Source organism: Ascidiella aspersa, chromosome 7 (genome assembly GCF_963924565.1).
Source record: "Ascidiella aspersa chromosome 7, kaAscAspe10.2, whole genome shotgun sequence".
In the NCBI taxonomy this organism is placed as follows: Eukaryota; Metazoa; Chordata; class Ascidiacea; order Phlebobranchia; family Ascidiidae; genus Ascidiella; species Ascidiella aspersa.
This window is the reverse complement of record NC_139453.1, coordinates 25,747,632-25,765,418: the sequence shown is the minus strand read 5'-3', so window position 1 is coordinate 25,765,418 and position 17,787 is coordinate 25,747,632. Positions and strand designations below refer to the sequence as shown.

The following is a 17,787-nucleotide window of genomic DNA, read 5'->3' as shown; positions in this document are numbered from 1 at the left end:
GGGCGTTATATAGGGGCATAGGGCGGGCGCGCTTTTTCTAAAAAGGTCTTTCACGGCCGTTCAAGGATATAAATTGGCCAGCGGTGCAAGTTTAAGTTGAGTCTAACTGAAGCATCGAAGCCTAACGACAATAATACGATTATATCGACTCCATAGCTACCGGCAGGAACCGGCAGGAAAGTTGACGCGGATCGGCGGTTGAGAACCGCTGATGTAGAGAGCATGGGTGGACCAATGCTTTTTTCATAGATTCCATTACAAGTTTACATGCAAACGTTACGTCACAAAGTTGGGCTTAAACGTGTGTTCTAAAATAATTAAGGTTAAGAAACCATTTATTTGTTTATTTGCTTAAAGTTAAATTACAAAATCAACTATTTACAGCTTTTTACGTAGATTTCATAACTCTATAGTCGCTGTTAACATGTCCAACAGTTAAAGTGCTGTAAAGGATAACTCGTAAAATGTCTTCCAACCAAGAAAGACAGTCGGATACCCCTCCACTTGGGGAAAGCAACGAACTGCCCGGCACATCGGTAAGCTTATGCTTTAATCTTTTAAATCTAATTCCAATAATCCAAGCTTTATTTTAATGTTTTGCTCCGTTTTACATAAAATACCACTTTGATTACATAAACAAAATCTTAGGGTCTTGTACGTATATTCGTGCACCAAAGTCAAATCTAGCAAGGTATTTGCAGGCTGTAATTCATTTTCTCCACACGATTTTATAAAAATGTAATAATTTTGGCATTTTTATAACTTTTAACTCAACGTTATTGTTTCTACATGAATAAAGATTTCTATAAATTTTAAATACATAAAAAAAAATGGAAATCTATTGCAATATATTGAAGTAGATGCTATAAGTGTGACAAGACTTGTAAAGAACTCCTAATGTAGAAGCCTCTTTTAATTGAGCTACGCAGGTTTGTAGTTATTTAACCACTTCTTTTCCTGTAGATACCTAAACAGGTTAACAGCAATTTGCGCAACATTAAATTGAATTTGTGTAATGTAAAGCAAGAATGTTGAAATACGTTTTCTGGGTAGGCCTACCGGTATACTTAGGATTTCTTTGCCCTGACAAAGTTTTTCCAAAAGTTAGCGAGCACCTGTTTTGGGGAACAGTTAAATTTATGAACGAACACTTTTTGTCACGTTTTTTAATCATACTTGTGTTGTTATATTCAGGCTGGAGGCAATCCAGTTTATGCTGAGCACGCTTACCTTGGTGAAGTTAATCAATATTTTCATCACCAAGATCGTCATCAATCTTTCACAACTTCAGAAATCATTCAACTCGGTAAGGTTTGTTTAGATTTAAAAAAAACAAACAGTGGCTGTAGCTGTTTAATCCAGGGCTGCAGAATCGGTTCAACTACTCGACGACAGTCTTGGACAACTAGATTTATTTTCGCTTTTTAAACTTAGATTAGAATTAAAATTAGAGCATTTTGAATTTTCTCAAATTACATTAGAATTAGAATTACCGAATTATTAAAAAAACGAATTTGAACTAGAATTTAAACTAAAATTACATTTTATTATTCACAATCAATTACATTTAAATCGAAAACTATTTTAATAGGAATGTGCATGTCAATTATATGTGTGCTAATTTTTAATCATTTTAGCATAACATATGATTTTTAGTCCGTGAAAATTACGTTCCAACCAAAGCATTGAATTCAAATTCTTTGTTTTTACTGAGAGACTAAAAATGTCGTTGGACAAAGTAGAATCTTTGGTAAAATCCGAATTAGATTAGAACTAGAATTATAGCACAGAAGCAATTCCCAAATTAGATTAGAATTAGAATTAGCCGCATTTTGCTCTAATTCATTGAATTAGAAAACTAGAATTATCTAGTTGTCTGCTCGACGGGGTCGGTTTGCTTGGTAAAATGCTGATTCGGGACTCGAGTTGTTTTAAACTGTCTCCACAGCCCTGGTTTAAACACATGATTACTGTATTTACAGCTGTTTTGTTATAGATTTCCTATTTACAACAAGCAATGATAAATGTTGTCTACCCAATGAAAATTGTAGATGGAAATTTTTGTTCAATTCCCGATGTGTTATACAAATGTAAAAATTATTTTAAACCAAAATTAAATTCCGCCTTCTTAATCTTCTCCATGGCCTAACTTATATGTTCAATCAGTGAGTGTAAAATATCCGACACTGCACCAAAGTTTTAAAATTTCACAATCAGTTTTGCTGATAACATTTTGTGTTGGGAATAGTATTCTGCATACGTAGGTATATATAATGTTCATGTTTTATACTTGATCTTTCTGTATTTTAAGGAAATCCACGGTGTTATTGGCTTAGTTGAAAGTTGAAACTTATGAATTGCAAACTTTTTCATTTTGTATATATATTTATGAAAAATAGACATTTTTTGTGTTTGTTTAGGCCTAATTGTTGCATTTTTTTCTCTGCCTTTCTGTTTATTCGTCAAAAAAGAAGGAGCGAAGTCAGTCTAAGTTTAACCAGCGTTGATATACCCGTTCGATGCCAAAATAATGTGAGGGCTGTGTATTTTAGTCAGACAGATTTCAAAACGAAATTAGCTCCAATTATTGTGTCACGAACACAAATAATGTGCCCGCTATTTGGGAAATACTTCGACGCTTTTCAGCTTAGTTACCCAGAAGTGTTACCTTTCAGTTAGCTTTCTGAAGCACATAAAAACACACGTGATTTCACTGCCACGTTTAATTGTAGAATGACCGGTTTTAACCGGTAAACATCACGCCATTTTTGGGACATTATGACGTAACACGAAGGCTAGTCGTAAACAAAATAACAAGTTTATCGCATAGGAAAAGAATGTTACATACAATTGTTTATATACTAATTTGTGACATCAACCCCAATTCAAGAGAAATTATCCCAATTTATGTCAACAGTAAACAATTTACAAGACAACAAAAACACTACGAAGCGAAAACAACTAAAGCACATCACACACGATATATAGTATATACCGTAACATTATTCAGTTAAGGCGACTCATAGAGTCTGCGCCAACGTTATCCACACCCTTAATTCATTCGTATTTAATACGATAATTTTGCATCAGCAAAGCACCTTGTCCTTGTCGGACGCGTCAGTGCGCAATACAAATGGTTTACTGATGTCCGGTAAATGAAGTATGGGGTCGCTTAACAGACTGCCCTTCAGTGAACGTAATGCGGCCTCCAGTGCGTCTCCCCAGTTCACCACGTTCGGTTGACCTTTCTTTGTCAGGTCGGTCAAGGGAGAAGCAACCGCTGCATACTGTGGAATAAAATCCCGGTAGTAACCGGTAAGCCCGAGAAACGATCTAACTTCTTTCTTAGTCGATGATCGTTGCGCCATTTTAATCTTTTTGACATTGTCATTGTGGAGTCCCATAACGCCCTGGTCTGTGCCTCAGAAAATCGACGTTATCTGTACCAACCACGCACAATTCGATGGCTTAATAGTGACACCTGCGTCACGAAGTCGCTGGAATAAGCTGTCTAGAGAGCAGTCAGGTGCTACTCCCACGCCGTAGAGTGGACGATGATCATCAATATAACTTTCCACGTTATTAAGTCCTTGTAGCAAAATCCTCATAGCCCGAACAAATGTGGCACCTGAGTTCATCATACCAAACAGCATTTTAAGAAACTCAAAACTTCTATCGGTGGTCACAAGGTCCTTTGTGTATCATCTTTTGCAACAGGAACCTGTCTACAGCCCTTCTTCAAATCAATCTTTGTAAAAAAACGATCACCTCCCAGTTTTTTTAAAAACATGCGCTGCTGTCGTCATCGGCTCTGGGTCAAATGTTGTCACTTTGTTAAACTTCCGATAGTCTACATAAATTATGTTAGTCCCATCTTTCTTTACAACCACCACGGGGGAGGCTTATGCTGAATCGGATCGCCTAATTACGCCCAACCGTAGCATTTCGACCATGTCCTTTTTTAAACTGTCGCGTAACTTGTACGGGACAGCGTATAAGGTTTAGAACGAACTGGTCGTTCCTCCGTTAACCTTACGTGTTGAACGAAGTTAATGTTGCCAGGTACGTAGCTAAACACACTGCTGTAATTCGTAGCCAGTGCAGCTGCCTCTGATACCTGCGTGTCCGTCAAGTTTTTGTCGCAACTCACGTCATGCACAGTTCCTTTCGCGGAAAATGAACACAGCTCCAGTAAATCGTCATCATTTTCTACTTCATCCGTGAGCGTCGCGCAACATGTGTCAACATTTTTTAGCTTAATCAGCTGGTTGGTCAATTCGCGCGATGTATTGCATCAACAAATTAATGTGAAACGTCTTCCTTTTTCCCCCAACATCCAGCACGTAGTCGCCAAGTCTGTTCCTAATTTGCAGTACAAATGGACCCTTCCACTGCATAAGTAGTTTGTTGTTATCTGTTGGCAACAACACAAGGGCCTAATCACCTTCTTCCAAACTTCTGAGCTTTGATTTTTTGTCAAAGTACTTTATATACTTCTCGTGTGACTTTTCCAGCTCGGCCTGTGCAATTTTTAGTGTGTCCTCCATACGCTGCTTTAAAACAAAACAATTCCTTCATCACAGGCGCCTAAGCATTCTCTCCAATGTTCCATTAAACTTTCTCACCCGCCCGTTACACATCGGGTGATACGGAGTCGTTGTCACATGACTTATTGGCATATGTCACACGACCTACAAAACCGCTTGACGTTATCCTTGAGACCAGGCCAATAGAAATCGGAAAGGATTTTATCAGCCGTCTTTTTAATGCCCATGTGTCCTCCCACCATGGCCTCGTGAGCGAGCTTCATTACTTTCCGGCGCAAGCTACTTGGTAAACCAGCTGTCTGATCCACCTTCCACCATTAACTTTTGGGTACTGGTGATTCCTATACAGTAACCCTTCATCCATTCCAAATACAGTAACCTGTTCACCTTTGACCCTTTCTTCATCCATTTCTTCAAGGCTTGCAAAGTTGTGTGGTCGTTTTGTGCGACCTCGAACCAGGCCCTATCAATAACAGAACATTCTTTTTAACTTGGCACACTTAATGGTTTACGCTCCTGCTGCGTTTTCTGTGAACGAGTCTTTGCGGCGCAACCTTCGTTCCACATTGGATTGGGACCGTCAGGGTCCCCGGCACCCGGTACATTTTCTATTATCAAATCGTGCAAAGCGTCTGGCAAACACAACGCATCCACATCTCCTTTAAAGTATGGCGAATCGATATGAATTCGAGCCACATCTGCCTTCACCGTACTAGAGTGCAACAACGTAACAAAACCACTGTGCCCCGTCAGTTGACCGTCTTTAACAAACTTCCTTTTAACCACAACCCCAGTGCAGCCTGTATTATGCAAAGTTTGAACCACATGATCTCCCACAAGTCCTTTGCGCACTGGTAGCGTCCCAACCTCTACGGGTTATTCTTGCGGCGTCACAAACGGCTGTATGTCGGCTTTCTGACGTTGATATCATCCTAAGGGGTTGAACCAACTCCTCCACTTTGCTTAACTGGCCATGACGGCGCCACACGTGATCTGCAGTCTCTCGCCAAATGCCCAGTCTTACCACAAATAAAACATTTTCTGAAATTACGGGAATCCCCTTTCAACCGTGGACACTCTCTTGCTAAATGTCCACGTTGTTTACAATTTAAGCATACGTCCAGGGTTTTTTTAAGGTTTGGTTTGGGTGACCGCTAAGTAGTTTTAAGAGACCGTAAGTGTTTCATTTAAACACCAAAAAGTTGCAAGTTCAAAATTTGGGAAACCGCTGGAGAAATTTGGGGGACCGTTTTCATTTACAAAGGCAGTAAAGTGTTGACGCAAAGCGCGAAAAAAAACGTTTGCTTGATTTAAAATTCGAGTTCACACGTTCGTTATCCATACTATTAATGAAAAGTATGATAAAACTACTTCGAGGTTAATCTAGCTCAGTGTTTGTTAACCGTTTTATGGCAAGGCGCACCTGGCGAGCGAAGCGAGCGCGATTTTTTTAATATACCCGTATTTCTTTTAAACTGTTGCAAGTTCTTATTACATTGCTGAAAATAAAAAAATAAAAAAAAATGTTAAAAAATATATGTCCAATATTTTTAATATGTTTTCCGTTTTTACGCGACGCACTTGGCAGCCTTCCACAGCGCAACGGTAAAGAAGACCTGATCTATCTGAAAAGGCAGCATTAAAACGTAAACAAATCGGACGTAAAATAAACATTCGCGCGAAGCGCGAAAATTTTATAGACTCGTGTCTAATTTTTAAAAGAGGCGGCGGGTCGGATGAATTCCATCGGATCCGGCCCGCGGGCCGTAGGTTGCCGACCCCTGCTCTAGGGGGCATTAGCCTTTTTCAAGGGGGCCATGAAAAGTTTAAAAAATGATATTTTTTGTTTATTATCTCAAAGTGGCCGTAAGAACTGACGGCAACCCGATTGAGCTTTGAGAAAGATAGTTTGACCACATTTTTGGCAAAATAAGCAAACCGTACCCTAAGCTCAAGGAAATTGCGATGCCCTTGCTGTTACCTTTCCCATCAACATAACATTGTGAATGTGGGGTTTCAACAATGCTACTTGTGAAGACAAAACAGCGCAGTGTCTTGTATATTCAATATGACATGCGACTGGCTCTTTCAACCACTAAACCAGCAATTAAGATATTTTCAGAGTAAAACAATCTAAATCACCACATTAACTGAATATATCATTTTATCATTCTAACTACGGGTTACTGTATAAACCAGTTTTTACTTAAAACGACGTTTTTTTATTTTTTTAAAAGGTTGGAAAAAAATAGAGGGTCAAAAAAAAAATTATATTAAAGAAAAAAAAACATTAAGCCCTGAAAATAACCCCTTGACAAAATATACAACAACCGCACCCCCGTCTAGTTATATGGGCCGAAAATTTATTTTCGGGACATATCTTGTTATATGGGCCGAAAATAAATTTTCGGGACATATCTTGTTTTTGCCCGAAAATGTTTCAGACCGATTATTTTCCGGAGCTTTATAGAAAAAGTATACATCGTAGAACTTTCAAATTTTCAGACATGGCGTAGAGTGGTATGAAGGTGCAATGTCGAGGTTTATGTGGCTGCACCCCTAGGTGCCTTTGACTGGGGGGCAAAACCTGAAATATTATGTTTTAGCTCTCTGTAGCTAACGACTGCCATCTAGCAGCAGAAAACCTCCATACAGAATTCGTTCATATTCGCTTGCTTTGCCCATCTCGTGAAGTGACGAAGCGACAAGACGCCTGCTGCGCTTTATTGTCCCGCGCGTAAGACTTTCATTGTGACTCGTCCAAAACTGGGCGCGTGCGACTTGCATTTTAAAAAGAGGCTTCTCTTTCGAAAAATTATTCAATGCTCTTAAAAAACAACATATTTTACCGCCGCAAATTTAAATGCGAAATCTGGTGGCAATGTACACCTCTCTATTTGCACCTGTTTTGCATATTACTCCAATCCAACATATCAACACCAGGCCTACACAACTTAAAATTGTGTGCTGATATGTTGGAATAGGGTAACATACGAAACAGGTGCAAATAGCAAATATTCTCCAAATACGTTTTTTCCAATATTCTCTAAATCGTATTTCATTTTATTGTCGCGGTAATACACAAAGAGGTAAGGCCGTGAATAAACTTTCACCCACCGTGCAATTACCGCAGGGAAAAAAGCATTGCGAGTAGGGATGTGTAAAGCAGAATGACGGCGACACATTTATAATGCTTGGTTTATATGCGGCGTCAGCGTTTTTTCGGGCGACCAATACTTCGATAAGCTTCGCCCCATAATCAAGTGTCAATAGGGTCTTATTGGGTGAGCGAGCGTCTAGCGCTGGGGTGGGCATTTAGTTTGTTACTGCAGGACACGCGAGAAACATCAAATGTTGTGGTAGAGTCACCTCTAATTTGGGAACATAAAACAATGACGTCATCGTTTTAGTCCTTTACAGCTATTTACTCCTATGTATAGCGGCAGAAAAACTTTAACAGAGTATGCGTTCATATCACTTGCTTTATTTAGCTCGCAAAACGACGGCGGCTGGCATCCTGCTGTGCTTCATCATCCCACAGCAAAATAACTTATTGCTCTTACTGAACAGCATGTTTTACTGTCTCAAATTTAAATGCGAAACCTTAGGGCAGTGTACACCTTTCCGTTTGCACCTGTTTCGTATCTTACTTCAATCAAACATATCAACACCAGGCCTGCACGACTTTGTACAAGGGCGCAGCGAACAAACTACTCAAGTTTATGGCATTTTCAGCGACGACGTTACGCAGTCACGTCATAACATGGTGCCTTTCAAAAATAAGTCTTAAGAACACTGCGTTTATTTGGTTTAAATTTGCCGAATTTTTGATTTAAAAGGTGGCATATTAGGCACATAAAAGAGGTTTGCATATTGCTCGAAACAAAAGATTGAAACTCTCTTTTCAAAGTGATTGCATGGACCAATGCATGGTAAAAATTTACCGAATAAAATTGGCAAAAATGAAGCAAAATGATAGGTGGTAAACCGTTTTAAGAGAACGATTATCAGAGTGGCTTTTTAAACATGTTAGCTGGCCGAAATTTAATAACATGGCCGTACGCGATATCTACGCAAATTCTATTTAACAAATATATTTTTCGATCATTTCCCAATTACCTCGCCGTATTTCAATTCATTTTTGCGGTAATGCATAAAGAGACAAGGCCATGTATTAAAGTTTCACCAATCGTAGAAAACAGGGAGGCATTGCGAAAGGCTTCATTTATTATATGACGTTGGTGGGGGGGGTTAAGCGGCACAGATTAAATGAACAAATAAAATATTTTAATTTCAAAATGATTCTGAAATTAGTTTTGCATAGTTTTTACCAAACTAACGTATTTAAAAAAGAACCCCTGGCAACTACCCTTTTCGCTTCTAAGCCATAAATTAGAGCGGGAAGTTTTCGGCCCATATCTGTTTTTGCTTGCAGAAACAAGTTAAGGAAACTATAGAACATGCAACGCATATGCTGAACCACGAACCAAAGTGAAAATAATAGTATTTAGCAATAACTCGCTATTTGTAACGGTCCACTACCAAAAAATAGAAATAAGCACTAAACCGTGAAAATATATCCTTCCAAAAATTGTACAACAACCCCAACACCGTCTAGTTTTTTTTTACAGTCAATTTTTTTGTGGCTCACTTTTGACAACGAAAACAACTTAGTTGGCACATGCAATTTTCACAACTGTTAGATAGCCTTTGAAAGTTGTTTCTAATATAAAATTTTTGTACCCAATAATTAAGGGGTGAATGAACTTTGCACGCGCGGGACAAAAACACGCAACAGAAAGCCAGCCGCTTCGCGACCTGAATAAAGCAAGCGATATGAAGGAAATATGTATTGAAGGTTTTCTGCCGCTAGAAAGGAGTACAAAACTGTAAAAGAACTAAAACGATGATGTCACAGTATTGACTTTTGTCCCCCAATTAGAGGCGCATAGGGGTGGAAGACAAAATTGTTAAATATTTTTTAATTATAAAGACAAATTATAGGTTTGCTTTGCAGCAACATGTTGACAAAGACCACTGGCAACCTATCTTGTAAAAGTTCACAATGTCCAACTTATAACACACAACTTCGAGCCACATGCGCTTTTGCCTGCTAAAGCACCGAAACAGAAAACACAACATTTGGAGAATATGGACACTGACAAATACGACCCGTTGAAAGAATATAGATTAACTAGGGAATACCCCTGGTAAAATATAGCGGAACCGCACTATACCCCCTGGTATAATATAGTAGAACCGCACACCCTGTCTGGTTCTATGTTTGGTTTTGCACTGGCAACCAGGGCTACAGAGTCGGTTAAAAACAATCCGAGTCCGACTCCGGCCAAATGTGCAATTTCATGGGGTCCCGAGTCCGGCTCAGACTCTACAGCAGTGGTTATTAAACTTTTATTTATTTCGCAGCACAAATTAACAGAACAACAATATAGTAACTTTACTAGTGTCCTATCTCTCCAGTGTGAATAACAGGTGTTGTTAGTGTGCAACGCTTCAAAAAATTCAGTTGAGGAATGAGATATGTATGAGTAAAGAAGAAAAGGAGTGATATACAATTCTGACATTGTATAGTAGGGGTTATTTTCGTGACGTCATACTGACGCTTGCCACGTCAAATATGTATCTTCCTTAGGGTTTTTCAAAGCGACGCTATGCTCAAATAGTAAGATAGGCAATCAAAAAATTAACAAAATTGGTCTTTTGTAGTAGGTGTGGTAGATCCATACCGCTAATCTATACAAAGTATGAAATCACTCAGAATTGTGTTTCAAAAGTATAACACCAATGATTAGAATGCGACAAGCAGGCATGATATGATTAGTTTCGTATGCTATACACTTTTAGCGTACCAGAAGGCTATAGTCAAGTTATGGACTGATCTCAACTAAAGGAAAACATGTCGTTAAACGAGGCATATCCAAACCACTTATTTAAAACTGTATTTTTAAGAATAATTTGACAAATTCAGACACATTTATCATTGCTGAATATTTGGTTTTTCCAAGATATAACAATCTGGAAAAAGCCTACTATCTGACGCCTACATATTAATACAAATAAAAAAAAGAAATTCCTTACTTAAAGGGCACAGGAGTTTATAACTGTCACCAAAGCATTACATTGTAATCTGTTCTATGCGTTGTAGATGAAACATTACGACAATCACTGAAGGAAAACATTGATGTTGTCTTTGGATCGCAAAGAATCGAACCGGTTCTGCTCGACGTAATTCAAACAAAACAAAAAACTCAAGAAAAATTCGGCATCAGTGGGGGTTTATTACGTCACAAACACGTTACTAGTGACGCAACATTCCTTACCGTCGAAAACATATTTCCTTCTGCAAAGCGAAACGCCGAAACACAGTCGGAATTGGAATGCAACAACCAACCTGCAAAACGTAAATTTATCCAAAAACATGGCAACGTTGTGGGTGTGGTTGGTATTGCTGGAATTGGCAAATCTACTTTTGGAAAGCAATTCTTACAGCACATTAACAGCACACGTGAGACGAATGGCGACTGTTATCTATTTCTTATCTTTCTTCGTGATTTCGACTTCAGCATCCCCATCTCCATTCTCCAGCTCCTGCTCCGATCTGCTCTTCCTGAGTGGGAATATAGTCCAGAAAGCGACAAGCAACTTCTACAACGTATCAGTAAATCGCCCAATACTTACATTGTGTTTGATGGTTTGGATGAAGCAAGACTTCCAAATCTTTCCGAAGCTCCATCTGCTATCGGCTTGTTCGATAAGGCGACTCCTGACATAATCTTCAAGAATATTCAAAACGGTCGTGTGCTTTCTGATGCTCACAAGATGCTCATATCACGACCAGGATCATATGACGACCTCTATCATCTGTGCAAACCTATCTTCACAGGCTGTGTAGTTGGATTGGGTGAGGAATCTCAAGATTTGTTGATTCGCAGAAATTTACCAAACTAAGAGGAGTGTAATAAGGTTTTAATTGCTTTGGAGAAAAATCCTTCGGCCAATAGCTTGTGTTTTATTCCAGTGTTTACCAACTTAGTGGTGTCATACGCTCAAGATTGTGGTTCGGATATGGAAGGTTTCTCCATTACAGATATATTTACTTCCTTCGTTATTCGCTGCTTTCAATATTCACATTCAGTTCTGGAACCAAATGATCTGCTTAAGCTTTCACAACTAGCACTAAATGGTATGCTTAAAAACGAGCTCGTTTTCCAATCTAGAGATCTGATGAGTTGCGGAGTGAACGCTAAGGCTTGGGAAGATTTTATCAACCTTAAATGGAAATTCAGCGATTTACATTCTAAGATTCTAAAAGGCAATCGGAGTTACTTCTTTTCTCATCTTCTATGGCAGGAATTCTATACTTCTTTGCACTTAATGTTTGTCACAGAGATGGACGGATTCATAGGAATCCTTGAGGTTTTAGAGGAGAAAGAGTGGAAAATGGTTTTGCGCTTTCTCTTCGGCCTCATCAATCCAAAAGTCCTCAACAAACTCACATCTCTCATTCCTTCATTGGAAACATGTGATTTCGAAACAAAGAAAATCGTGCTGATGGAAATGTTCACTAGAAATATTACCGAGTATAAAAGCTTATGTTTCTCAGATTACCCAGTGCATCATGATGCTCGTTTTGATTTCGAATCTTTAGATGTTCTGTGCAAATTTGAATCTCGTGACGAAAACGATTCACTTTTTACACTTTGCAGTTTAGCTCACGAATCCAGGTCTGGTGAATTCACGAACTGCCTTGCCACTTTTCTCCCAGATAAAATTTTAATCTCGGGTGTAATTCTTCCGAATCACGTGACAAGTCTTTGCTACGTGTTACGTGCAACTGACAGGCAAATATCGATCAATATTGGGGTTTTTGTGGAACGAGCAACTTTCACGGAAAATGGATTACGTCATTTTTTTGACGGAATATCAACAACTCACCATCAGGTTAATACGTTTGACATCTTTATTTTTGTTGTTTATGCAACTATTTTCTTGTTGATTCTAGGTGATCAAGTGTTGCATTGAAAACACTAAGATAACAACTCACGAAATCGACGAAATTGTTTCTCATGTTCCACATATGAAAGAACTTGTGTTTGATTCATGCAAACTTTCATGTGAGAGCATCAGAAAAATACTGGAATCCATCAAACTACGAACAAATTCAGTACGTCTAGCCACAGAAGTACATTATAAATTATATTTTTCGTATTTGTATGATATTGTTATACTGTTTGCGTAATGGCATTTTCGAAAAGTCTAACTGGGGTCGCGGTAATTATTCGCTTGTCTGTTGTTATCTAAAAAAGGCGAACATATGCAGGATATTGCAATTAAGCCGTTTTGTAAGACATTTACCACTGTTATCCAGGCGAAAACTATACATTTTTCCTGGATAATTGCAAATAGCCTATACTTTTTTTTTTACATTTGAAAGGCAATCAGAGTGAAAGCTTTGCTTTTTAAAGTAAACCTTTCAATTGGTCAATATAACTTTTAAACGCCATTTTGTTTATTAAAAACTTAGTTACGTTATACAGACTAAACGCTGCACACTTTGCATGATTATTGATGACTTTTGATGTTTTACCAGCTGCAAAAACTGTTCTAGCTTACCGATTTTAATTCTTATAGTCTGCGCCTAAAAAGTGAATTAAGCCTTAATTATTTTAAACGCTTTTTCCATTTAGAAGAAGGTAGTGAAACCGAACCCAAACCAAATTGTAATTTTTTCTTAATAATATAACCGGTTTTAAGCCAAATTTTTCCGAAACGTAACCGAACCTAAACCGTTTTGTAAGATTTTAGAGAACCGATCAGGAACTCAATCGAATATTTTAAAAGAACCTGAACTTTTATCGAACCCGAACCTGTAAGGAAATCGGTTCACTCCAGCATGACGTTATAACTTGTATTTTACAGAGTCAAGTCATTCTATTTTCGAACTTTTATGGAAAAAAATCACATTTTTCGAAACCACGTTGCTTTTTAATTTTTTAGGTATTTTAGTGATGAGCTGTTTGCTTTTTAATACGCCACGAAACTCGGATTTCATATAAGTTATAATTCAACAATTATTCTCCACATTTATTGATACACATTTTTGGATTTAGCGTAACTTAAATTGAATTCGAACCAGATCTTTATAAACCGGTTTTGAAATAACTGTGGTCGAACCGCAGGGCTGAACCGGAACTTTTAAATGCAAAATGCTTTACGTTTATTGTATTTGTAACCTCTTTTGGAAAATTACACACATTAAGTAAAGTTATAGCAAAAATATTTAGTGTTTTCCTAAATTTTTCAATAGGAAATACGGTTAAAAATTAATGGAACTCATTCTGTCTCTGAAAATCCATTTGACTTAACTTAGGTCTTATATGCAAAAGTCACGTAAAAATACATATCCCTTGTAAATAAAACAGCAAAATGCAAAAAAAAACAGCAAAACTTTTTTGAAATAAGGACAAAACTATTTAACGATGACATATGGGAGCCCTAACGGAAATGGCATTGATTTACCAAAGTCATAAAAAAATACACTATTTGTATTAATCGGATGTGTACAGGACAACCCAAACAAGCCATTTTTTTCCTGTTTCTCAACTAAAAATGCGACCCGCATTAATCTTTATCCACCTTTTTCCGTCAGATTGATCTCCTTGATTTGACTGGCCACGATCTGGGTGATGCTGGCGTCACACTCTTATGCCAATGCCTTGATAAGATTGAAAGACTTGACCTGGATCGTTGCAATATTACTGACGACCAAGTTGAGTGTCTGGCAACGAAACTGCTTGAATGCAGAACTGCGGTAATATTATCTGACACATTTTGCAATCAAATATTCGTTTAATATATACTTAAAATACGATACCAGTTCGTAATTATTTACCGTGGCAAGACAAGAGCAACTATTGGTGAGGTTGTTATATATTTTGTCGGGTGGTGTTTATTTACAGATGTTAGCTTTTAGATCGTTAGTTTGTCAGTGCCAGCGGACCGGTATAATAGCTTCATTTACAAGGGTTAATTTAAAAAATTTATCATTGGTGTTTTGGTTTAGGCTTCATATAGTGCTTGATACAATTTAGCATGACTTGTTTTTGCAAGCAAATTAATATTTCACAAAAATAATATTTTTTATTTTTTATCCCTCTTCCCAAATAACCATCCCGGACCTCTGCATCTCACCAAAGAAATACAACTTGTATAAAAAAACATATTTTAATTTGGATCTCCTGTCCAAAAAACTTACTTAAGCCATACGACCGAAATAAGAACAATATCAACATCGGAATAAAACGCAGTTCGAAATAAGCCAAAATAGAACTAAAACCTAATAGTCGTAATACCGTCTAAATCGGAATAAGTCTTAAATACGTCGTAATGAGACCTCAATGACAATATTCACTCCTAACTACATCACTAACTCCCCTAATAATTTAAACACAAACTCAACTTGTAACACCAAAACATGGGCGTACGAACGTCGACACAAAAACGGCCGATGCCAGACCGACAAACCCTGATCGTCCCATACAATCTCCATGCTGTTTCAGGTGCTATTTTGGCAATTTAGGCCTTATTACGATTAATGAACGTATTTCAACTAGTTTACATCTTATTCTGTCGTAGATGTATATTAAAAACATAATTTTGATCTCCAACCTAACAAAAAAACTAACCCCTATCACAAACTGCCACTCGGTCAAAAAAATCTCATAACACCCATACGGAAAATAAAATAATGATAAATATTTTGAACCTCTCCCCTGAAAATAAATTGTCGGTCAGTAAAATACAAACTAATATTGTAGTACAGGGGTTTACAACCGGTCAAAGATAAAAAGCTGCATTTTTTATACAAAGAGCCACTCCTTACACATTTACAGAAATGAATGTAAATTTTTTCTTTCTTAGTTACATACGGCGTAACATTGCTTCGCATTGAACTTTTTATAAATGTTGCCCACTATCCAATATTGCGTAGGCTACAATTAAGCAAATTTTTATTCACACTACAGGACTTCTTAACTAAAGGCCGTTACTCTGTTAAAGTTTCTGGCATATAATGACTTCACTTTATAGAAAAGAATAACTTTTGAGAAGGGATGAACCCAGTAATTTTGTACTATGGCCACCTTAATTTTCGAACCATGCCTCCTTAAATTCCTCTCACAGAAAACAAGCATAAATACATTCAAGAAAAGGGAGACAAAATCCGCCCCCTTGTAAGTTAGCAAATAACGATGAGAAGCACAGTTAGCAACGTTTTTATGTTGCAAGATTTCGTAAACCGGGCTAAGATATATTGGAAAGTTAAACGTGTTTCGCAATATGCGCTTTAAATTTTGCAGTTAGATATTCAAAATAGGCCAATATTTAAGCACGCGAAAATTGACACTAAACATCCTAAAAACTTTAATACAATCTGAACGCAATAGCCAGGTTGATGACAATAGACCAGGAACCTAAGTCAATTATTTATTCACAGTTGCATAGTCTATATTGTTTCTTCACAGTTAAAGCCATTTGGAAAATTTATATAATGCAAGCATTTTTATATAAAATAAATATATAACTACGACGTAGTTACTACTTTATACATTCAAACAACGTTAACTTTCAGACAATTAGCGCATCAGAATTTTGTGTCTTGGTTTTTGGGTCAGATGTGTCTATTGCAGTTTTCCATATTTTTTACCATATGTGATCAATACGCTTTTGTCGCAGATTTGTGCTCCCCTTCAGTTTTCCAAGTGGTATAGAAGGCGGCTCCCGCACTGCAATCTATACTTGACTTGACCACCTGGAAGCCGCATGCTTTTTGCGAGTCGCTTGTTGGCCAGCCCTGAATTAACACAACGTACTTTTTGCAGATCAAATCAGTAAATTTGAGGCGAAACAAGATCGGGTCACGTGGCTTTGAGATCATTGCACAAGTTCTTCATAAAATCGAGCGACTTTGGTTGGATGATTGCGACATGAAAGACGACGATTTGTCAAAGCTGAGCAGTGCCATCACAAACCTGCAACATCCCGTACGTGAGAATGTTTAACGATTGCAAAATTCACGTTAAATTGTTCTTATTTACGAAAACTAAGATATCAGATAAAATATGCAGCATATTTATTTCTTAGCTTACATTTGGTCTGCCGTGGAATCTACGGTTTCTAAATTTCATCAAGTCATTTTTTTTTCAATTTTTCTAAAGTCCCAAAATTACTAGTAGCCATTAGGGTTTTATTCTAGCAGCTCTTGAGGTAACTTTGAAATGACTAACAGCTTTTTTTTTTGTATTTACTATATCCAATGCATAAAAAGCTATGTTTTGACTGACCTCATTAAAAGGTTGTTTAACTCGCTTATCTCCTCCTTGGTGAGCCTGCCTAGCAGTTTTCCCCGATAGTTTTACAATCAAGTCATTTTACAATTTTTTACTTTTTACCTCTTTGCAAATTTAGATTTCGTGGTTGATATTGAATGACAACTTCTTTGGGTCACATGGTTTAACATCCCTTTCTGCTTGCGTCAGCAACATTGAAATTTTGTGGCTTGGTAAATGCGGAATTGTTGGACTTGATTTGGAGGATTTTACAAAAGGAATCGCAAAATTGAAGAAGCCGGTAAACATTGTCTTACATTTTTAACTTTTAATTGTTAAGGGCGACCATACTGTCTTTTAACGTTTTTTTTTATTTTAAAATAACTACAATATTATACCGACATAAAATTTAAATATTTATTTCATTTAAGATGCGTATGCTTAATTTATCTGGAAACGCAATTGGTTCAAGAGGTGTTCAATTTATTTCGACTTGCGTACACAATATTGAGGATTTACGGCTGGACAATTGCGGCATCACAGACTCTGGATTAAAATATTTGACGAACGCGATCGCAAAACTAAAGAAGCCGGTGAGATCAATATCTAAATTTAGTGTATTAAATATATGGTGCAGCAGCATTTACTTTTTTAAACGTTTCCATCCTATTCCTGAGCAACATTTTGTGCATAACTTGAGCCGAGGAAAATAAATATTAAAATGGTATTTACAGATGAAGGTACTGGGTGTCGATAACAACCCACTTGGAGATGAAGGAGGCGAACTACTGGCCTCATGCGCTCACAACATTCAGGGTTTGTCTTGTGATGATTGTGGGATATCGAATGACGTCATGCAAAAAATCATATTACCCCTTGAAGCGCTTATTTGA

General features: G+C 37.5%; 2 protein-coding genes and 1 pseudogene across 2 annotated transcripts; 2 read left to right on the top strand and 1 right to left on the bottom strand.

Moving 5' to 3' along the window:
- Positions 1–394: 394 nt before the first annotated feature.
- LOC146138665 (uncharacterized) lies at positions 395–11,643 on the top strand. The gene is made up of 3 exons (XM_083394063.1): positions 395–536; positions 1,195–1,306; positions 10,714–11,643. The coding sequence occupies exons 1-3, from the start codon at positions 465–467 to the stop codon at positions 11,514–11,516; spliced, it is 987 nt and encodes a 328-aa protein (XP_083250189.1). The 5' UTR covers positions 395–464; the 3' UTR covers positions 11,517–11,643.
- On the bottom strand, positions 4,257–4,956 carry LOC146138666 (uncharacterized; annotated as a pseudogene).
- LOC146138664 (NACHT, LRR and PYD domains-containing protein 14-like) lies at positions 11,486–17,787 on the top strand. The gene is made up of 7 exons (XM_083394646.1): positions 11,486–12,509; positions 12,571–12,732; positions 14,218–14,379; positions 16,448–16,609; positions 17,034–17,195; positions 17,326–17,487; positions 17,629–17,787. The coding sequence occupies exons 1-7, from the start codon at positions 11,634–11,636 to the stop codon at positions 17,785–17,787; spliced, it is 1,845 nt and encodes a 614-aa protein (XP_083250772.1). The 5' UTR covers positions 11,486–11,633.